This window comes from Ranitomeya imitator, chromosome 5 (genome assembly GCF_032444005.1).
Source record: "Ranitomeya imitator isolate aRanImi1 chromosome 5, aRanImi1.pri, whole genome shotgun sequence".
Classification (NCBI taxonomy): Eukaryota; Metazoa; Chordata; class Amphibia; order Anura; family Dendrobatidae; genus Ranitomeya; species Ranitomeya imitator.
The window spans coordinates 394,366,569-394,391,015 of record NC_091286.1 but is presented as its reverse complement, the minus strand read 5'-3'; the positions used below and the strand labels follow the sequence as shown (position 1 = coordinate 394,391,015).

At 42.3% G+C, this 24,447-nt stretch overlaps 1 protein-coding gene across 1 annotated transcript in view; it reads right to left on the bottom strand.

The window, feature by feature from the left end:
• The window catches only part of CSMD1 (CUB and Sushi multiple domains 1), a 3,308,788-nt gene that overhangs the window by 611,505 nt on the left and 2,672,836 nt on the right, over positions 1-24,447 (bottom strand). Inside the window, exon 29 of the mRNA XM_069726899.1 lies at positions 15,767-15,954. Coding sequence (XP_069583000.1) covers positions 15,767-15,954 — 188 coding nt within the window. The remainder of the gene's footprint in view (positions 1-15,766; positions 15,955-24,447) is intronic.

Genomic DNA, 24,447 nt, shown 5'->3' with positions numbered 1-24,447 from the left:
TTATCGTATTCCTGAGGCTCGGCGAGAAGTTATCTCCAAGGAAGTGGAGCGTATGTTGAGGCTTGGAGTCATTGAGGAATCCAAGAGCGGTTGGTCAAGCCCAATTGTCCTGGTCCCAAAACCTGATGGAGAGTGGAGGTTTTGCAACGACTATCGGAAGTTGAATGAGGTCTCCAAGTTCGACGCTTATCCCATGCCCCGTATTGATGAGCTCATCGAAAGGCTTGGGCACGCCAGATATATATCCACCTTGGATCTGACAAAGGGGTATTGGCAGATTCCCATGGCGCAGGAAGCCAAGGAGAAGACAGCCTTTTCGACACCTGATGGATGCTTCCAGTATGCCCGGATGCCGTTTGGCCTACAGGGAACTCCGGCGACCTTCCAGAGGGCTATGGATAGAGTTCTTGCACCCCATAAGGCCTACGCTGCTGCGTACCTAGATGATATCGTCATCTTTAGCCCGGACTGGGAGAGTCATCTGGAGAAAGTCCAAGCGGTGTTGGATGCTATAAGAGAGGCCGGATTTACTATAAACCCAAAGAAGTGTGCCTTGGGTAAAGAAGAAGCTAAGTACCTTGGATACATAGTGGGTCACGGAGAAATAAAACCCCAAATCAGTAAAGTGGAGGCAATTCAAACGTGGCCAAAACCAGTTTCCAAGAAGCAAGTTAAAGCCTTCCTGGGAATCGTGGGATATTATAGGAGGTTCATCCCAAACTTCGCCACGATGGCTGCGCCTCTGACTGACCTGCTAAAAGGGACAAAACCAGTAATGGTTAAGTGGTCCGAAGAAACAGAGTCAGCCTTCCAAGAAATGAAAAACGCTTTGTGTAAGCAACCCGTTCTGATGGCCCCAAACTTCAAGAAAGAGTTTATTCTTCAGACAGATGCCTCAGATGTTGGGGTGGGAGCAGTCCTTTCCCAAGAACTACATGGGGAGGAGCATCCTGTTCTCTATCTGAGTAGGAAGCTGTCCTCATCTGAAAAGAACTACTCAGTCGTTGAGAAGGAGTGCTTGGCCATAAAATGGGCAGTGGACACATTACGGTACTATCTGCTGGGACGTAAATTTAGACTGGTATCTGACCATGCCCCACTTAGGTGGATGAGGGAAACGAAGGGTAGAAATGCTAGGGTCACCCGTTGGTTCTTATCCCTGCAGGACTTCAGTTTCCATGTGGAACATCGGGCCGGAAAGCTGCACGGTAATGCGGATGCCCTATCAAGAATCCCTTGTTTAGTGGGAGAGAGTGCCAAGCCCCACGGCTTTAGGCAGAGGGGGGAGGTATGTAGCATGGCTAAAGGGTGTGTAGTCGATGGGAGGTATGTGCCACATAAGTGCCTTGTTGCTGTAATGTAGCCCGGAATATTGCGTTGTTTTATATAACCATATGTTTGTGTTTCAGGACCTGTGGTGATGTCAGACCACATGGCTAATCATGTGATAGATTACTGGGTGTGGTTAGTCCTATATAAGACTGGCTAATCCTTTACACAGGAGATATGTGTGGAGGGGAAACCCTCATGAGTGTGTTCGGCTTCAGGACTGAGCCGGATGAACTGGACACTTGTTTTCCTTTGCCTGAACCAAAGGCTATTTTGCTTTCTGTTGTTTTGCCACATGGTTTATGGAGCAATAAACCCAGTGAACTTTAAAGGAACACGTCTCCTGAGTGTCAGCCGTCGCAGCTGAGTGAGTGAAATCGCTACAATACATACAACATGCATACAACATACTACATACATACAACATACATATATACAACATACATACAGCATACTACATACATACAACATGCATACTACATACATACTACATACATCCATACTATATACATCATACATACTACATATATACAACATACTACATACATACTACATACATACAACATACTACATACATACATACTACACACAACATACTACATACATGCAAGATACATACCACATACATACTACATACATACTACATACAATACATTCATACATTACATACATATAGACATTCAGTACATATAACATAGACTACATACTCACCATCAATTGTCACTTTGTTCCCCAAAGCCAGTGTCATCTGTAAAAAATATTAAAATGGCAAACAAACAATATAATCCTGATCCGCAGAAATCCACGAGTGTCCCATGATCTCCCGTGGAGAACAGCAGCATTAGCTGATGCGACCGCTCTCTAAGGGCTCCAGGAATACAATGACGGGAGGAAGGTATCCTTCTGCACTGTATTCCTCGGCAGCTGTAAAAAAAATAGTCCCTAGTCTCACTTTTGGCAATGCTGTGTGAGAAAGTTCCCAAGCAGCTTTTGCCATAAAGGGAGACCAGTGAACTAGAGTAAACTCTCAGTGAGCCACTGTTTCCTGTCAGTGTGTCACTGAGGGCTCTATAGAGCAGTGACATCACCCGATGTAACTGTTCTATAGTGGAGATCGTCGTGCGACACTCGTTATTAATTGGCCTGCGTCGGACAGGTAGTATATGGTTTATTATTTTACGTTTATTGTAGGCACTGAAGTATGTTAAGTATGGTGAAATTAAGAATAATAAAATACTTTTTTCTGGCTGTGTCATTATTTTGTCTTTAACTCTTTCATTACTGTAGGATTAATTATGGATAGGCGTCTTATTAACGCCTCTCCATTATTAACCCGGCTTAACCCCTTCATGACCCAGCCTATTTTGACCTTAAAGACCTTGCCGTTTTTTGCAATTCTGACCAGTGTCCCTTTATGAGGTAATAACTCAGGAACGCTTCAATGGATCCTAGCGGTTCTGAGATTGTTTTTTCGTGACATATTGGGCTTCATGTTAGTGGTAAATTTAGGTCAATAAATTCTGTGTTTATTTGTGATAAAAACGGAAATTTGGCGAAAATTTTAAAAATTTCGCAATTTTCACATTTTGAATTTTTATTCTGTTAAACCAGAGAGTTATGTGACACAAAATAGTTAATAAATAACATTTCCCGCATGTCTACTTTACATCAGCACAATTTTGGAAACAAAATTTTTTTTTTGCTAGGAAGTTATAAGGGTTAAAATTTGACCAGCGATTTCTCATTTTTACAACGAAATTTACAAAACCATTTTTTTTAGGGACCACCTCACATTTGAAGTCAGTTTGAGGGGTCTATATGGCTGAAAATACCCAAAAGTGACACCATTCTAAAAACTGCACCCCTCAAGGTGCACAAAACCACATTCAAGAAGTTTATTAACCCTTCAGGTGCTTCACAGCAGCAGAAGCAAAATGGAAGGAAAAAATGAACATTTAACTTTTTAGTCACAAAAATGATTTTTCAGCAACAATTTTTTTATTTTCCCAATGGTAAAAGGAGAAACTGAACCACGAAAGTTGTTGTCCAATTTGTCCTGAGTACGATGATACCTCATATGTGGGGGTAAACCACTGTTTGGGCGCACGGCAGGGCTTGGAAGGGAAGGAGCGCCATTTGACTTTTTGAATGAAAAATTAGCTGCACTCTTTAGCGGACACCAGGTCACGTTTGGAGAGCCCCCGTGTGCCTAAAAATTGGACCACCCCCACAAGTGACCCCATTTTGGAAACTAGACGCCCCAAGGAACTTATCTACATGCATAGTGAGCCCTTTAAACCCCCAGGTGCTTCACAAATTGATCCGTAAAAATGAAAAAGTACTTTTTTTTCACAAAAAAATTCTTTTAACCTCAATTTTTTCATTTTCACATGGACAACAGGATAAAATGGATCATAAAATTTGTTGGGCAATTTCTCCTGAGTACATTGATACCTCACATGTGGAGGTAAACCACTGTTTGGGCACATGGTAAGGCTCGGAAGGGAAGGAGCGCCATTTGACTTTTTGAATGAAAAATTATCTCCATCGTTAGCGGACACCATGTCGCATTTGGAGAGACCCTGTGTGCCTAAACATTGGAGCTCCCCCACAAGTGACCCCATTTTGGAAACTGGACCCCCCAAGGAACTTATCTAGATGCCTAGTGAGCACTTTAAACCCTCAGGTGCTTCACAAATTGATCCGTAAAAATGAAAAAGTACTTTTTTTTTCACAAAAAATGTATTTTCGCCTCAATTTTTTCATTTTCACATGGGCAATAGGATAAAATGGATCATAAAATTTGTTGAGCAATTTCTCCTGAGTACGCCGATACCTCATATGTGGGGGTAAACCACTGTTTGGGTACACGGCAGAGCTCGGAAGGGAAGGCGCGCCTTTTGACTTTTTGAATGGAAAATTAGCTCCAATTGTTAGCGGACACCATGTCGCGTTTGGAGAGCCCCTGTGTGCCTATGCATTGGAGCTCCCCCACAAGTGACCCCATTTTGGAAACTAGACCCCCCAAGGAACTTATCTAGATGCATACTGAGCACTTTAAACCCCCAGGTGCTTCACAGAAGTTTATAATGCAGAGCCATGAAAATAAAAAATAATTTTTCTTTTCTCAAAAATGATTTTTTAGCCTGGAATTTCCTATTTTGCCAATGGTAATAGGAGAAATTGGACCACAAATGTTGTCCAGTTTGTCCTGAGTACGCAGATACCCCATACGTGGGGGTAAACCACTGTTTGGGCGCACGGCAGGGCTCGGAAGGGAAGGCACGCCGTTTGGCTTTTTAAATGGAAAATTAGCTCCAATCATTAGCGGACACCATGTCGCGTTTGGAGAGCCCCTGTGTGCCTAAACATTGGAGATCCCCCACAAATGACCCCATTTTGGAAACTAGACCCCCAAAGGAACTAATCTAGATGTGTGGTGAGCACTTTGAACCCTCAAGTGGTTCACAGAAGTTTATAACGCAGAGCCATGAAAAATAAAAAAAAAATTCTTTTCTCAAAAATGATTTTTTAGCCCACTATTTTTTATTTTCCCAAGGGTAACAGGAGAAATTTGACCCCTGGGGCTCGGAAGTGAAGTAGTGACGTTTTGAAATGCAGACTTAGATGGAATGCTCTGCGGGCGTCACGTTGCGTTTGCAGAGCCCCTGATGTGGCTAAACAGTAGAAACCCCCCACAAGTGACCCCATTTTGGAAACTAGACCCCGAAAGGAACTTATCTAGATGTGTGGTGAGCACTTTGAACCCCCAAGTGCTTCACAGAAGTTCATAACACAGAGCAGTGAAAATAATAAATACATTTTCTTTCCTCAAAAATAATTATTTAGCCCAGAATTTTTTATTTTCCCAAGGGTTACAGGAGAAATTGGACCACAAAAGTTGTTTTCCAGTTTGTCCTGAGTACGCTGATACCCCATGTGTGGGGGTAAACCACTGTTTGGGCACACGTTGGGGCTCCGAAGGGAAGTAGTGACTTTTGAAATGCAGACTTTGATGGAATGGTCTGCGGGTGTCACGTTACGTTTGCAGAGCTCCTGGTGTGCCTAAACAGTAGAAACCCCCCACAAATGACCCCATTTTGGAAACTAGACCCCCAAACGAACTTATCTAGATATGTGGTGAGCACTTTCAACCCCCAAGTGCTTTACAGAAGTTTATAACACAGAGCCGTGAAAATAATAAATACGTTTTCTTTCCTCAAAAATAATTTTTTAGCCCAGAATTTTTTATTTTCCCAAGGGTTACAGGAGAAATTGGACCACAAAGGTTGTTGTCCAGTTTGTCCTGAGTACGCTGATACCCCATGTGTGGGGGTAAACCACTGTTTGGGCACACGTCGGGGCTCCGAAGGGAAGTAGTGACTTTTGAAATGCAGACTTTGATGGAATGGTCTGCAGACGTCACGTTGCGTTTGCAGAGCCCCTGGTGTGCCTAAACAGTAGAAACCCCCCACAAGTGACCCCATTTTAGAAACTAGACCCCGCAAGGAACTTATCTAGATATGTGGTGAGCACTTTGAACCCCCAAGTGCTTCACAGACGTTTACAACGCAGAGCCGTGAAAATAAAAAATAATTTTTCTTTCCTCAAAAATTATGTTTTAGCAAGCATTTTTTTAATTTCACAAGGGTAACAGGAGAAATTGGACCCCAGTAATTGTTGCACAGTTTGTCCTGAGTATGCTGGTACCCCATATGTGGGGGTAAACCACTGTTTGGGCGCACATCGGGGCTCGGAATTGAGGGAGCACCATTTGACTTTATGAATACAAGATTGGCTGGAATCAATGGTGGCGCCATGTTGCGTTTGGAGACCCCTGACGTGCCTAAACAGTGGAAACCCCTCAATTCTACCTCCAACACTAACCCCAACACACCCCTAACCTTAATCCCAACTGTAGTTATAACCCTAATCACACCCCTAACCACAACCCTAATTCCAACCCTAACCCTAAGGCTATGTGCCCACGTTGCGGATTCGTGTGAGATTTTTCAGCATCATTTTTGAAAAATCCGCGGGTAAAAGGCACTGCGTTTTACCTGCGGATTTACCGTGGATTTCCAGTGTTTTTTGTGCGGATTTCACCTGTGGATTCCTATTGAGGAACAGGTGTAAAACGCTGCGGAATCCGCACAAAGAATTGACATGCTGCGGAAAATACAACGCAGCATTTCCGCGTGGTATTTTCCGCACCATGGGCACAGCGGATTTGGTTTTACATATGTTTACATGGAACTGCAAACCTGATGGAACACTGCTGCGAATCCGCAGCGGCCAATCCGCTGCAGATCCGCAGCAAAATCCGCACCGTGTGCACATAGCCTAATTCTAAAGGTATGTGCACACGCTGCGGAAAACGCTGCAGATCCGCAGCAGTTTCCCATGAGTTTACAGTTCAATGTAAACCTATGGGAAACAAAAATCGCTGTACACATGCTGCGGAAAAACTGCACAGAAACGCAGCGGTTTACATTCCGCAGCATGTCACTTCTTTCTGCGGATTCCGCAGCGGTTTTACAACTGCTCCAATAGAAAATCGCAGTTGTAAAACCGCAGTGAAATGCGCAGAAAAACCGCGGTAAATCCGCGATAAATCCACAGCGGTTTAGCACTGCGGATTTATCAAATCCGCAGCGGAAAAATCCGCAGAGGAACAGAATACGTGTGCACATACCGAAACCCTAACCCTAGCCCTACCCCTAACCCTACCCCTAACCCCAGCCCTACCCCTACCCCTAACCCTACCCCTAACCCTACCCCTAACCCTACCCCTAACCCTAGCCCTACCCCTAACCCTAACCCTACCCCTAACCCTACCCCTACCCCTAACCCTAACCCTACCCCTAACCCTGTTCTAACCTTAGTGTAAAAAAAAAAAAAATTCTTTATTTTTTTATTGTCCCTACCTATGGGGGTGACAAAGGGGGGGGGGTCATTTACTATTTTTTTTTATTTTGATCACTGAGATAGGTTATATCTCAGTGATCAAAACTCACTTTGGAATGAATCTGCCGGCCGGCAGATTCGGCGGGCGCACTGCACATGCGCCCGCCATTTTGGAAGATGGCGGCGCCCAGGAAAGAAGACGGACGGATCCCGGGAGGTAAGTATAAGGGGGGGGGGAGATCAGGGCACGGGGGGAGCGTCGGAGCACGGGGGGGTGGATCGGAGCATGGGGGGGTGGATCGGAACACGGGGGGGTGGATTGGAGCACGGGGTGGGGGATCGCTGTGCAGGGGGGTGGATCGGAGCACGGGGGGAATCGGAGCACGGGGGGGGATCGCTGTGCGGGGGGGGTGATCGGAGTGCGGGGGGGTTTGATTGGAGCACGGGGGGTGTGATTGGAGCACGGGGGGAGCGGACAGGAGGACGGGGGAGCGGAGCACAGGACGAAGGGGAGCGGACCACAGATCGGGGGCGGGGGGGCCATCGGTGGGGTGGGGTGGGTGCACATTAGTGTTTCCAGCCATGGCCGATGATATTGCAGCATCGGCCATGGCTGGATTGTAATATTTCACCAGTTTTTTAGGTGAAATATTACAAATCGCTCTGATTGGCAGTTTCACTTTCAACAGCCAATCAGAGTGATCATAGCCACGGGGAGGTGAAGCCACCCCCCCTGGGCTAAACTACCACTCCCCCTGTCCCTGCAGATCGGGTGAAATTGGAGTTAACCCTTTCACCCGGCCTGCAGGGACGCGATCTTTCTGTGACACAGCATATGCATCACAGGTCGGATTGGCACCGACTTTCATGACGCATACGCTGTGTCACAGGTCGGGAAGGGGTTAATGTTACCTTACAATAGCAAGGTGACATTAACCCCTTATTACCCCATATCCCACCGCTACATGGGAGTGGGAAGAGAGGGGCTAAACAGATGCGCCATTTCTGGGGCGGCTGGGGGATGGTATTTGTAGCCTGGGGCCAATATCCATGGCCCCTCTCTAGGCTATGAATATCAGCCTGCAGCTGTTTGCGTAGCCTTTCTGGCTATAAAATATAGGAGGACCCCACATCATTTTTTTGGGGGGTCCCCCTATTTTAATAGCCAGTAAAGGCTATGCAGACAGCTGCAGGCTTATATTCATAGCCTCGAGAGGAGCCATGGGTATTACCCCCTTCCCAGGCTACAAATATTGGCCCCACGCCGTCAGCTTTCCTCCGCTGGCACAGAAAATTGCGCGGGAGCCCACGTAGTTTTTTTTCCCATTTTTTTCTTTATGTTCAGTTATCAACATCGGCCTATCTATGGTTATATCTATCTATAGATATATTTATAGATACATAGATGTTTCTGTCCATGTATCTCTCTGGCTAATTTCACACATCAGGTTTTTGCTGTCGGGCACAATCCGGCGAGTTTTGGAAAAAAAGATCCTTTTTTTGCTGCTGGATCTGTTTTTTCTCATAGAGTTGTATTAGCGCCGGATTGCTCCTGATGGCCACACGTTTCATCCGTTTTTTGCTGGATCCATCGCTGTGCGTTTTTTCGCCGGACAGAAAAAACGTTCCTCTGTATGTGTTTTCCGTCCGGCGGAAACAGCTTTTTTGATGGATCAGTGGTCTCACTTTATGACAAAAGCTGCTTGGGAACGTGCTCACACAGCAATGCCAAAAGTGAGACTAGGGACTATTTTTTTACAGTGGCGGAGGAATACAGTGCGGAAGGATACCTTCCTCCCTTCATTGTATTCCTGGAGCCCCTAGAGAGTGGTCGCATCAGCTGATGCTGCTGTTCTCCACGGGAGATCGTCGTGGGACACTCGTGGATTTCTGCGGATCAGGGAGTATATTGTTTGTTGTTTTAATATTTTTTATAGATTACACTGGCTTCGGGTAACAAAGTGAAAAGTGATGGTGAGTATGTACTCTATGTTATATGTACTGTATGTCTATATGTATGTATTACAACAACACCTAAATATATCCACCATACAAGACCATGAAGGAAAAATACTACTGCAACGAAAAACTGCCTTCACACAAGGTCAGTAAAATAGAATTAATTTTTATTAACCAAAAAACAAAGAAATATAGGTATACATATAAAATACAGTGGGTACACACCTAAAGCACAGGAATGGATGGGCTACCCAGGTAAGGGCCCCATAAGTAGTGGTATCATAATATAAACCAAAACGTATCAACGCAAACAATCATTGTGCAAGTGACCATGTACTGACATGCAGATAATAGTTAGGTAGAAAATAATGATAACAGTGTACAATAAAGCAATATAATGATATAATTACCAAATGGGGCAATCCTGGGGGACCCACCAACACCCAATATATGTATATATTGTATGTAATGTATGAATGTATTGTATGTAGTATGTATGTTGTATGCATGTTGCATGTTGTATTCATGTTGTATGTATGTATGTTGTATGCATGTAGTATTTTGTATGTATGTTGTATGGATGCAGTATGCTGTATGCATGGTGTACGTATGTATGTAGTATGCATGTATGTATGTTGTATGTATGTTGTATGCAGGATGTAGTATGTATGTAGTATGTATGTAGTATGTTGTATGTATGTATGTAGTATGTATGTTGTATGTAGTATGTATGTATGTATGTATGTAGTATGCATGCATGTAGTTTGTATGTAGTATGTATGCAGTATGTATGTAGTATGTATGTAGTATGTATGTGTGTATGTTGTATGTATGTAGTATGTAGTATGTCTGTAGTATGCTGTATGTAGTATGTATGTTTGATTGTTTTTTTTACATTCAACACATTAGCCGGATGATGGGACTACTACTGTCCCATCATTGGCTAATGTGTCAATCACTGTCATTGTAGCAGGCATAGCCCAATGCCGGCACACACCCGCACAGAACCCCAGCAGCCCGCACAGACCCCTGAGAGACCCGTACAGACCCCCGGCAGGCCCACACAGACCCCCGAGAGGCCCGTATAGACCCCCAGCAGGCCTGCACAGACTCCCAAGAGGCCCGTACAGGCCCCGGCAGGCCCGCACATACCCCCGAGAGGCCCGTATAGGCCCCGGCAGGCCCGCACATACCCCCGAGAGGCCCGTACAGACCCCCAGCAGGCCCACACAGACCCCGAGAGACCCGTACAGACCCCACCCACACAGACATGCACAGTCTCCGCCCACGCACCGCCCACACTCTTCCCCCCTCCCGAACTGGATGTGCAGGGAAAGAAAGGGTTTATTTTCATTCCGATATTTGTGTCTTATTGACTGGCATTGGTTTCCGGTATCGGAATCGGTGATACCAGATATTTTTGGGGTATCGGTCCAATCCAATCTGATATTTCCAGACATCGGAAGGTATCGCTCAACACTAGTTATAAGCTATCACGAGCTGGGAACAGAGGAAGTAGTGAGGTATAAATAGAAAGCCCTGCAGAGTAATAGGATAGGCCAAATAGCAAGTAGAACACCTGCTTTAAGAAAGGAGTGACAAAAGGCAAAGGGAAATCAGCACCCAGCCAGCTCCAGGATCTCCAATAGCTCAGCAGATAGAGACGTGGGCAGACAACCACAAGACTGCCAGAATGAATCCTGAGGCATGACAATTGGTGTATATATAGTGCCTTGCGAAAGTATTCACCCCCTGGAACTTTTCAACCTTTTGTAACATATCATGCTTCAAACATAAAGATACAAAATGTAAATTTTTGGTGAAGAATCAACAAGAAGTGGAACACAATTGTGAAGTTTAAAGAAATTTATTGGTTATTTTAAATTTTTGTGGAAGTTCAAAAACTGAAAAGTGGGGTGTGCAATATTATTCGGCCCCTTTAACTTAATACTTTGTTGTGCCACCTTTTGCTGCAATTACAGCTGCAAGTCGCTTGAGGTATGTCTCTCTCAGTTTTGTACATCTAGACACTGAAATTCTTGCCCATTCTTCCTTGGCAAACAGCTCGAGCTCAGTGAGGTTTGATGGAGATCGTTTGTGAACAGCAGTTTTCAGCTCTTTCCACAGATTCTAGAATTGGATTGACGTCTGGACTTTGAATTGGCCATTCTAACACCTGGATATGTTCATTTGTGAACCATTCCATTGTAGATTTTGCTTTATGTTTGGGATCATTGTCTTGTTGGAAGACAAATCTCCATCCCAGTCTCAGGTCTTTTGCAGACTCCAACAGGTTTTCTTCAAGAATGGTCTTGTACTTGGCTCCATCCATGTTTCCATCAATTTTAACCATCTTCCCTGTCCCTGCTGAAGAAAAGCAGCCCCAAACCATGATGCTGCCACCACCATGTTTGATAGTGGGGATGGTGTGTTCTGGGGGATGAGCTGTGTTGCCTTTACGCCAAACATACCGTTTGGCATTGTTGCCAAAAAGTCCGATTTTGGTTTCATCTGACCAGGGCACCTTCTTCCACATGTTTGGTGTGTCTCCCAGGTGGCTTGATGCAAACTTTAAGCAACACTTTTTATGGATATCTTTGAGAAATGGCTTTCTTCTTGCCACTGTTCCATAAAGGCCAGATTTGTGCAGTGTACGATTGATTGTTGTCCTATGGACAGGCCATCCCACCTCAGCTGTGTAGGTCTCTGCAGTTCATCCAGAGTGATCATGGGCCTCTTGGCTGCATCTCTGATCAGTCTTCTCCATGTTTCAGATGAAAGTTTAGAGGGATGGCCGAGTCTTGGTAGATTTGCAGTGGTATGATACTGCTTCCATTTCAATATGATCGCTTGCACAGTGCTCCTTGGAATGCTTAAAGTTTTGGATACAACAGTATCACGGACATGCCTGTTGTGTTCCTTGGTCTTCATGATGCTCTCTGTGCTTCAAGCAGAACCCTGAGACTATCACAGAGCAGGTGCATTTATACGGAGACTTGATTACACATAGGTGGATTATATTTTTCATCTTTAGGCATTTAGGACAACATTGGATCATTCAGAGATCCACAATGAACTTCTGGAGTGAGTTTGCGGCACTGAAAGTAAGGGGGTGGAATAATATTGCACGCCCCACTTTTCAGTTTTTGAATTTCCACAAATATGTAAAATAACCAATACCGTATATACTTGAGTATAAGCCGAGATTTTCAGCCCCAAAAAATGGGCTGAAAGTGCCCCTCTTGGCCTATACTCGAGTCATGGAAGGCGGGGGGGTCGGCAGGTGAGGGGGAGCGACGCCTGTCAAATACTCACCTGCTCCCAGCGCTCCTGACGTGGTCCCTGCATGTCCCACGGTCTTCGGGTGCCTGCAGCTTCTTCCTCTGTTCAGCGGTCACTGGTAACGCTCATTAAAGTTATGAATATGGACTCCACTCCCATAGGGGTGGAGCAGCATATTCATTACTGTAATGAGCGGTACCATGTGACCGCTCACTACAGGAAGAAGCTGCAGCTCCCGAAGACCGTGGGACAGTCAGTGCGGAGAGACGGGATGCTGAGGAGCAGCGACGAGAGGTCAATATGTCATTTTTTTTTAGTGCAGCAGCAACAGCATTACATGTGGCACAATGCATGGCAAGAACTGCATGGAGCGTCTATGGGGCATCTATGGGGCCATAACTGCATGGAGCATTATATGGGGCCATAACTGCATGGAGCACTATATGGGGCATCTATGGGGCCATAACTGCATGGAGCATTATATGGGGCATCTATGGGGCCATAGCTGCATGGAGCATTATATGGGGCATCTATGGGGCCATAACTGCATGGAGCATTATATGGGGCATCTATGGGGACATAACTGCATGGAGCATTATATGGGGCATCTATGGGGCCATAACTGCATGGAGCATTATATGGGGCATCTATGGGGCCATAAAGAACTGCATGGAGCATTATATGGGGCATCTATGGGGCCATAAAGAACTGAATGTAGCATTATATGGGGCATCTTATGGAGCCATAAAGAACTGCATGGAGCATTATATGGGGCATATTTTGTATGGAGCATCTTATGGGGCCATAAAGAACTGCATGGAGCATTATATGGGGCATATTTGTATATGGAGCATCTTATGGGGCCATAATGAACTGTATGGAGCATTATATGGGGCCTATTTTGTATGGAGCATCTTATGGGGCCATAATGAACTGCATGGAGCATTATATGGGGCTCTTGAGTCAACATGGATATTCAAAAACACTTATCCTACTGATGCCTCAATTAATTTTACTTTTATTGGTATCTATTTTTATTTTTAACATTTACCCATAGCTGCTGCATTTTCCACCCTAGGCTTATACTCGAGTCAATTAGTTTTCCCAGTTTTTTGTTGCAAAATTAGGGGGGGTCGGCTTATACTCGGGTCGGCTTATACTCGAGTATATACGGTAAATTTAATTCAACTTCACAATTGTGTTCCACTTGTTGTTGATTCTTCACCAAAAATTTTACATTTGGTATCTTTATGTTTGAAGCATGATATGTGGAAAAAGGTTGAAAAATTCCAGGGGGCCGAATACTATCTATATATATATAATTGCCTAAGGGGTTTTCCGTCTGTCTGTCTGTCTGTCAGTCTGTCCTGGAAATCCTCGACCAATCAGCGACGGGCACAGCATCGACGTAGAAATCCCGCATCTCTGATTGGTCGAGGCCGCCAGGCCTCGGCCAATCAGCAACGGGCACAGCGACGATGATGTCATAAAGGACGTAGAAATCCCGCGTTTCTGATTCAGCGACTGGCACAGTATCGACGTAGATGTCATAATGGTTGCCATGGTGACGATGATGTCATAAAGGTTGCCTCGACCAATCAGCGACGATGATGTCATAATGGTTGCCATGGCGACGATGATGTCATAAAGGTTGCCTCGATCAATCAGCGACGGACACAGTCTGCCGCGAATTCTGGAATCATCATTGTCCATAGACATGCATATTCTAGAATACCCGATGCGTTAGAATCGGGCCACAATCTAGTATATATATATAGTACAAATTGCAAACTACTTTTTTCCCTGTACTGCAGTTCCTTTTGTGTGCTGAAAACTGACATATGTAATAATAAATACCTAATCATAGCAGAAAAAAATTTTAAAACTGTACAGATCCAATGTGAATCCCTGGTGCACTGATTAGTGTGAGAATGAGAAGTTTCATAGGCTATCATTTATAATCCCATTCAATATTTACACCAATTTGTCTAGGAGGCACCTGCACTGCACGTCCTAGACTATCAATTAAAAAGGGCCATTGTCTCGATTTGTTTTGAAAATAGAAAATAGTGACATATTTCACTAGAGATTTGGCTTCATCAGGCGCTATGGTGTTATTTCTGCTTTAATATATTCCCACAAGACAATCTTACTGTGGAAAATGGTGCAGTTTTGCCACACATTTCCCTCTATAGATTTTAATGGGTAAAATCCAAGGTCATATCTCCAGCTTAATCTGATACAAAATCTGCAGCAGCAATCAAACTATGCCATGAATTTTCTCAACCACGTATTAACAATTTTCATGAAAACTCATTTATGTTACTGTTAATGTAATATTCAGAAGATTTTCCCAACACAAATCCCCAATAGAAAATCTACTGTGTAATTGCCCTGTGGGAACATGCCCATGCTACAGCCACTATTAGTTTAGGTTTAAATTTGGATCACCACAATTTGGTAATTTAATTACATCTGGAGCTCATCCATTTATAGTTTCAAATGTAAATGAATATTATGCAAATGGGACACACTTAAAAACATTACTTACCTAAATCTACTTTATGTCTTGGAAAGCTTTCAATGACAATATTGGAGACGTATTGTCTTTTAATAACTTTTAGGATTTTAGAGGGTAATGAAACATTTATTTTATTTTTGCACAGTTAAGTATATACCATTGACTACATGTATTTATAGACCATAGTAAGAATATATTCATACACAGCAGATTTTGTTTCTGAAATTTGATTTTATTTATCTGACTGTGGTTATCAGAAAATCATTTACATGCTACACAACTCAATTCACATGTAATGAACTGGCTTTCGGTTGTAAAAAGATCAATAGCATATCCTTGTATATAAAATTCTATTTTTGGAAAACAGTAGTGTTATAATAACATAGTGTATACTTTGGTATATCTGTACTATGTCTAAATGACTTTTTTGCAATAATTTGTTGGCCCTAGAAATAGTTGATAGATAACTGCTACTAAATCCTACCATTGATTCATTTTTTATTTTTTATGACCAAAATATCTCAGTTTATTAACACATGAATATCTGAAGGGTCTTATCACAAAAATATAAAATATAAACAGTTTCAGATGTTGCTGCTTTTAAATGGCTTTAAATAATAAAGACATGGCAAGTAAAAAGATATGTAAAGGAACATGATAAATTCTGTAACACTATATAGCATATGATTTGTCATAGAGCACAAAAATATATACCCAACAACTACAAAAGCTATATCAACGTGTTATAAAATAACGTAAATGAATTACCTTTATATTCAATAGCAAATCCAGACATACCAACAGATGCATCACTACGAAATGCAAGAAACAGGCTGTTGCTGCTGCTCTCCAATCTTTCTGGTGCATGGGAACCTTGGAAACTTCCAATTATGGGACTGTTGGAGTTATCACCTTCATATACATGGAGAAAATCATAACTGGGTTCCATATTAAAACTGAAACACAGAAATAATATGCATCATTAAACAGAAGGTCGTGCAAGATTTATAATATCTATTTTGTAACACATGGTCCAACTTCATAAATGTATGTATCTTACCGAATTCAAGACTTGCCTTCACAGTTTTACCGTATTTTATTGCAACATGGTAGATATATTTTAATGTTACGTTATGTTAATCTAAAATAGAATTATTTTAGATTTTATTTTTTGGAACACACCTCAAATTTATGAGATTTTAGTGGAAACAATACTGCAACATGAAATACAGTTACAGGGTAAATAAATATTTCGTGAATAGGGTTGCATTGTTATAAATTAAGAAAAGCAACATTGCAACCATATTTCTATAGTGCTTTGTTTTTTTTCTAGTTTTGATTCTGATGTAATAGTATAACTTGTGATTTTATTAAATTTTTTCAAATAGGGAGAACTTTTTTTTTTACACAAAACAAAAATAATAAAAAGGCAGTTATAATACATCGTCAAAGCAACGAGAATGGAAAAATCTGTCGCTTAAAATGCTACATTTCATAATCAGCCATTAATGAGCCAATGATCGATAGCAGAACCCAAGCACTTTTTTTTTTTTACAGCTGTGTTTGTGCAAAGAAAATAAAAGCTGTCTAAAATGGTCAAACCGATGCAACCTGAAATATGAACAATGACCTGAAATGGTAAAAAAAATTGAATATGCATTATTTATAGTGCTTTTAATTTGCTTTTTGCTTAGTTGAGTGAACTCTTATAATTGAAAAAGTCTGAGTACAATATTACAATGCCAAGGAAAATGGGTAAATGAGAGGTTGTGTCACAGGCTGAGAAAGAAAGAGCAGAGAAGTGTTTGATTAGGAAGACAGAAATATACTAACGGAAATATGAAAGGTATTAGCTTTATGCTTTGTAATATAAATAGCCTACTGAAGCATGCAAATAGATGGTATCACACAAAAAGTGCAGATAAGCTTTAAATGTTAATAAAGGCAAGGACATGCCAAGCTTATTGGCTCTTAAATAAATGAATATTGCCTCCAATCTAATAAAATCAGTCTACGAGCTTCCTCATTATTGCTCTAGAAGCTGATCTTAGATTGCGTACACAAGTGCTGAACCAGATCATGCCAACATAAAAAGAAATCTGTCATAAAGCTTTATTTTATCCTTAATCTGTTCTGAAATTTTGCTTTTCCCCAAATCATGATGATATATTTTAGAGAATTATGGTGCTATACATCATTGCTGTTTATAAAGAACTAGATTGTGGCCCGATTCTAATGCATCGGGTATTCTAGAATATGCATGTCCCCGTAGTATATGGACAATGATGATTCCAGAATTCGCGGCAGACTGTGCACGTCGGTGATTGGTCGAGGCAACCTTTATGACATCATCATCGCCATGGCAACCATTATGACATCTACATCGATACTGTGCCCGTCGCTGAATCCGAAACGTGGGATTTCTACGTCCTTTATGACATCATCGTCGCTGTGCCCGTTGCTGATTGGTCGAGGCCGCCACGCGATGGTGTCATAATAGGTTGCCATGGTGATGATGATGTCATAATGGTTGCCATGGCGATGATGATGTCATAGTTGTTGCCATGGCGATGATGATGTCAAAGTTGTTGCCATGGTGATGATGTCATAATAGTTGCCATCTTGACGGTTGCAATGGTAGCGGTTATGTTATAAAGGTTGCCATGGCGATGAAGATGTCATAATAGGTTGCCATGGTGATGATGATGTCATAATGGTTGCCATGGTGATGATGATGTCATAATGGTTGCCATGGCGATGATGATGTCATAATGGTTGCCAAGGCGTTGATGATGTCATAATAGGTTGCAATGGTGACAGTTATGTCATAATGGTTGCCATGTCGATAATGTCATAATGGTTGCCATGGCGATGATGTTATAATGGTTGCCATGGTGATGATGATGTCATAAAGGTTGCCATGGTGATGATGATGGCATAATGGTTGCCATGGTGATAATGATGTCATAATAGGTTGCCATAGTGATGATGATGTCATAATGGTTGCGATGGCGATGATGTCATAATGGTTGCCATGGCGATGATGTCATTATGGTTGCAATTGTGATGATGTCATAATGGTCGCCATAGTGATGATGATGTCATAATGGTCGCCATGGCGATGATGATGTCATAATGGTTGCGATGGCGATGATGTCATAATGGTTGCCATGGTGATGATGTCATTATGGTTGCAATTGTGATGATTTCATAATGGTTGCCATGGTGATGATGTCATAAAGGTTGCCATGGTGATGATGATGTCATAATGGTTGCCATGGTGATGATGTCATATTGGTTGCCATGGTGATGATGTCATAATGGTTGCCATGGCGACGGTGTCATAATAGGTTGCATTTGATGATTGTGTCATAATGGTTGCCATGGCGATGATGATGTCATAATGGTTGTCATGGCGATGATGATCTCACAATGGTTGCCATGGTGCTGATGATGTCATAATGGTTGCCATGGCGATGGTGATGTCATAACGGTTGCCATGGTGATGATGTCATAATGGTTGCCATGGCGACGATGGCCTCGACCAATCAGAGACGCGGGATTTCCAGGACAGACAGACAGACAGAAAGACAGACAGACAGACAGAAAGACAGACAGACAGACGGAAAAACCCTTAGACAATTATATATATAGATTATTCCAGTTATAAATAAGGATTCGACCTTTAACCTGGGAAAACCATTCTATTCAGAATGGAGTCCCCATACTCAGAGGACAAAATTATCTCTGTTATTTCAGATAAGCAGCTTTTGAGACAAGTCTGATTAGGCTTTTAGAACTTTTGAAAAATCGACCATTTTTCACCCTGCATAAACGGTTGCTTTTATTTGTATGGTGTTTGTTATCTGTATATCCATTTCAGACCTTTATATGACATCCATCACCTTTTTTTAACATTCATAATTTAAAAAAAAAATAAGAGGCCTATTACAGTTTCCTTATTAATCTAAGTAATGGATCTGTTAACCTCTTTACGACCTTGGACGTGTTCATATGTCCAGGTTGCTAGGTACTTACCGACCTTGGACATATGGATACATCATAGTGATTTTGTATGCACAGGAGCTTTGAGCTAACGATTGCCGCTGGGTGTCAGCTTATTTAGACAGCTGACAACCAGCACTCATTGCAAGGAGTGGCACCCGCACCCCTCTTGAGAAAAAAATTCTAAATACTGCATCCGATATCGATTACAACATTTAGATGGCAGACAGAAGGAGGAAGCCCCATCTGCCCTCTGATTGGCGCTAATGCCATCATCGTGAGTGGCCGATCCTTAGCATGGTGACGTAATGTCATAATGATGTCATCCGGGTAACCAGGCGCTAGAAAGATAGATAGATCATGCGCAGTGCATGATCTAACCAGCTTGTGTCTGCAGGGTTGACAGGTTATAAAGCATTACAATGCTCTTGCATTGCAATGCTTTATACCAGCGAACAGACTGTCAAAAAGTGAATGTCCTATAAAGGGACCCAGTAAAAAAAGTTTAAAAAAAGTTAAAAAATTTTTTAAAACTATTTCAAACCCTTAACAACCAATAACAGATCTATCCATCATTGGATGCCTCCCCCATTTGGTGCAGTCTCCAGCAATGAGCCTGCATCTCTTTCTGGCACATGACAGCTGATCTGATCAGCAGTCTTGTGCTCCTAACAAACTGCTGGAGGAATAGTGATCCTACCGTGGCTGTTAACCCATTAAATGCTGCTCTATCTAAAAGTGACATTTAATATGCACTTCCGGCAATCGTGCAGAAAATCCACCCATCAGTGACCCCCGTCATGTGATCATGGGTCACTGATGGTTTGGCATGACAACCAGAGGTCTCCTGCAGACCTCTATGGTTGTCACTGCCAGTTGCTCGGGTTATGACAGCTTCTAGTCTCCTATCGAGGCTATTGAAACATGCTAAAAGTGATAAAAAAAGGTTTTTAAAAATATAAAAAAATAAAAAAATATAAAAGTTCAAATCACCCCCCTTTCGCCCTATTCAAAATAAAACACTAAAAAAATTACACATACATATATTTGGTATAGCCACCTTCAGATTTGCCCAATCAGTCAATAAATAAAAAGGATTAACTTGATCGCTCAACGACGTAGCGAGAAAAAAGTCAAAATGCCAGAATTACATTTTTTTTGGTTGCCGCAACATTGCAATATAAGCAATAATGGCCGACTAAAAGATCATATCTGCACCAAAATGATATCAGTAAAAAGATCAGCTCGGTATGCAAAAAATAAGCACTAACCCAGCCCAAGATTACAAAAAAATGGAGATGCTATGGGTATCTGAAAATAGCGCAAATTTTTGTATTTTTTTAAACAAATTTCCGCAATTTTTTTCACTTCTTAGATAAAAAAGAACCTATGCATGTTTGGTGTCTATGAACTCATAATGACTTGGAGAATAATAATGGCAGGTCAGATTTAGCAATTAGTGCACATAGTAGAAAAGCAAACCAAAAAAAACACTGTGGGACTGCCCTTTTTTTGCAATTTCACTACACTTGGAATTTTTTTCCCTTTTCCAGTACACGATATGTTAAAACCAATGGTGTAATTCAAAAGTACAGCTCGTCCCACAAAAAAACAAGCCCTCACATGGCCATATTGACTGAAAAATAAAGAAGTTATGGCTCTCCTTTTTTACCTATGGTTTACACACACCTGGGTTATTTGCTGAAGTGATTTATTATAGGGAAGTGTTTTACCCACGGGCATGGGTTCATAAAAATATTAGGACAATAAGCTTAATCATTTTTTTTCTATAAAGTAGTTTTTATTGCGTAAAAGCGCCAAGACACATAAAAACAACAGAAATGTGGTATTGTAATCATACTGACCCAAGAATAAAACTGCCTTATAAATGTTACCACACACAAAACGGCATAAAAAAAACAAAACAATAAGCAATTCCTAAATTGATGGTTATTGTTCTTGCTGCCTCCCAAAAATCGGAATAGAAAGCAATCAAAAATGTCATGTGCCTGAAAATGGTACCAATAAAAATGTCAACTCATCCTGCAAAAAACAAGCCCTCATATAACTCTGTCAGCAGAAGTATGAACAAATTATTGCACTCAAAACATGCCAAATAAAAAAACCTATTTTTGCAGTAAAAATCCTCTTTAAGGGTACTTTCACACTAGCGTTTTTTTAAATCCGTCACAATGCGTCGTTTTGCACAAAAAACGCATCCTGCAAAAGTGCTTGCAGGATGCGTATTTTCCCCATAGACTTCTATTGACAACGCATTTGCGACGGATTGCCACACTTCGCATCCGTCTTGCGACGGATGCGTCGTGCTTTGGCGGACCGTCGGGAGCAAAAAACGCTACATGTAATGTTTCTTTCTCCTGACGGACCGCTTTTTCCGACCGCGCATGCGCGGCCGGAACTCCGCCCCCACTTCCCCGCACCTTACAATGGGGCAGCGGATGCGCCGGAAAAATGCATCCGCTGCACCCATTGTGCAATGCAGCAAACGCTAGCGTCGGAATCTCTCCCCGACGCATTGCGACGGGGAGATTCCGACGCTAGTGTGAAAGAAGCCTTAGTGTGTGACAAAAGCCAAACATAGTAAAAGATTTAAATCTGGTATTGCTGTACTTGTACCAACCCAAGGAATAAAGTCACTTAATCACTTTTATTGCACCAGTAACAGTAAAAAAAAATCTTCTCCTGCTGTTGATTTTTTCATTTTGCCTCACAAAGATCGCAGTAATCTTTAGCTAACATTTTTCCTGCTCTCTACACTGATCACTTACATCATAGTTTCTGCATAAATCTCTGAAATACATGTTTTAGACAGAACCCCCGATTGAATATTCCCTGTAATGAGGTAGATGGAGGCACTTTGGATGCCGTTTGGCAGCCTATGATCCAGCAATGTCTGTGTTTTTAGGCATGCATAAAAGTGCAGCCTGTCACAGCTTTGTTCACTTTTGAAAAGAATGACAATCCTGAACAGAGGCCTGATCGAGTCCAGAGCAAATCTGCTGCCTCATTATGGTAAATGGATCCCTTGGGATTTTCATCTGAATCACATCACTTGGAGAATTAGAAACCCACAGTAAGTGCTCAGCATAGAGCGCTGGATAAATCTGATCCCAAATGTTATGTGCAATGTTCCCCAAAAAAGCTTCAAACCAACCCACAAAAAAGCAAGTCCCCTCTTAGGTTTGTCATGTGTTATTGGAAATATAGGGGGCTTCCAAATTATGGCCCCTCGCCCACCAAAATAAATTCAGCAAATTCTGTGCTTCCAAATCCAAAAGCTCCCCTTTCTTCTATGCCCCATTGCTCTGAAACCATATTTTGTGTCCACATGTTTGGCACTTCTATAGAGATGACAGCCCTCCTAATTTATAAGTGCACATCTCCAGAAGCATGAGTTGGTCACTACAATGTTCTTTACACTACAAAGGAAGTTTGCAAATTACACCAACAACTGTAAACTGTTTTTTGCTTTGAGACCTCGATCCTCCAGTGAATCGATTCAGCAGGTTAAAATCGTCATCTCCCTGCTGCGAGGCGACCCGCAGGATTGGGCGTTTTCCCTGGAATCTGGGAATCCGGCTTTGCTTAATGTAGACTCCTTTTTTCAGGCTTTAGGATTATTATATGATGAACCTAATTCTGTGGATCAAGCTGAGAAGACCTTGTTGGCCCTGTCTCAGGGTCAAGAGGCGGCAGAATTGTATTGTCAGAAATTCAGAAAATGGTCTGTGTTGACTAAATGGAATAATGATGCTTTGGCGGCAATTTTCAGAAAGGGTCTTTCTGAATCCGTTAAAGATGTTATGGTGGGGTTTCCCATGCCTTCCGGTCTGAGTGATTCTATGTCTCTGGCCATTTAGATTGACCGGCGCTTTCGGGAGCGCAGAACTGTGCGCGCTGTGGCGTTGTCCTCAGAGCAGATTCCTGAGCCAATGCAGTGTGATAGGATTCTGTCTAGAACGGAACGACAAGGATTCAGATGTCAGAATGGGTTGTGTTATTATTGTGGCAACGCTTCTCATGTCATTTCAGTCTGCCCTAAGCGGACAAAGAGGATCGCTAGTTCATTTACCATCAGTACTGTACAATCTAAATTTCTGTTATCTGTGTCCTTGATCTGCTCATTGTCATCATTTTCTGTCATGGCGTTTGTGGATTCAGGCGCCGCCTTGAACTTTGCAGAACCCTATTCCTTTAAGGGGCATTGATGCTACACCCTTGGCTAAAAATAAGCCCCAGTTTTGGACACAGGTGACCATGCGCATGGCGCCAGCCCATCAGAAAGATTGTCGATTTCTGGTGTTGCATAATTTGCATGATGCTATCGTGCTGGGTTTTCCGTGGTTGCAGGTACATAATCCTGTGTTGGATTGGAAGTCCATGTCTGTTACTAGTTGGGGTTGTCAGGGGGTTCATAATGATGTTCCTTTGATGCCAATCTCCTCTTCTTCCTCTTCTGAAATTCCAGAGTTTTTGTCTGATTTTCAGGATGTATTCGATGAGCCCAAGTCCAGTTTCCTTCCACCACACAGGGACTGCGATTGTGCTATTGACTTGATTCCAGGCTGTAAGTTTCCTAAGGGTCGACTATTCAACCTGTCTGTGCCTGAATATACCGCCATGCGGAGCTATATTAAGGAGTCTATGGAGAAAGGGCATATTCGGCCATCTTCTTCACCGTTGGGAGCGGGGTTCTTTTTTGTTGCTAAAAAAGATGGTTCCTTGAGACCCTGTATTAATTATCGCCTCTTGAATAAAATCACGGTCAAGTTTCAATACCCTTTACCTTTGCTTACCGATTTGTTTGCTAGGATTAAGGGAGCTAGTTGGATTACGAAGATTGACCTTCGGGGGCATATAATCTTGTTCGTATTAAGCAGTGTGATGAATGGAAAACTGCGTTTAACACGCCCGAAGGCCATTTTGAATACCTTGTGATGCCATTCGGGCTCTCTAATGCTCCATCTGTTTTTCAGTCCTTCATGCATGATATTTTCCGGACTTATCTTGATAAATTCTTGATTGTATATTTGGACGATATTTTGATTTTTTCCGATGATTGGGAGTCTCATGTGGAACAGGTCAGGATGGTATTTCAGATCCTTCGTGACAATGCCCAGTTTGTGAAATGGTCTAAGTGTCTCTTTGGGGTGCAGAAGGTTTCCTTTTTGGGCTTTATTTTTTCTCCCTCGTCTATAGAGATGGATCCGGTTAAGGTTCAGGCCATTCATGATTGCATTCAGCCCACATCCGTGAAGAGCCTTCAGAAATTTTGGGGTTTTGCAAATTTTTATCGCCGTTTCATTGCTAATTTTTCCAGCGTGGTTAAACCCTTGACCGATTTGAAGAAGAAAGGCGCTGATGTGGCGAATTGGTCCTCTGCGGCTGTCTCTGCCTTTCAGGAGCTTAAACATCGATTTACT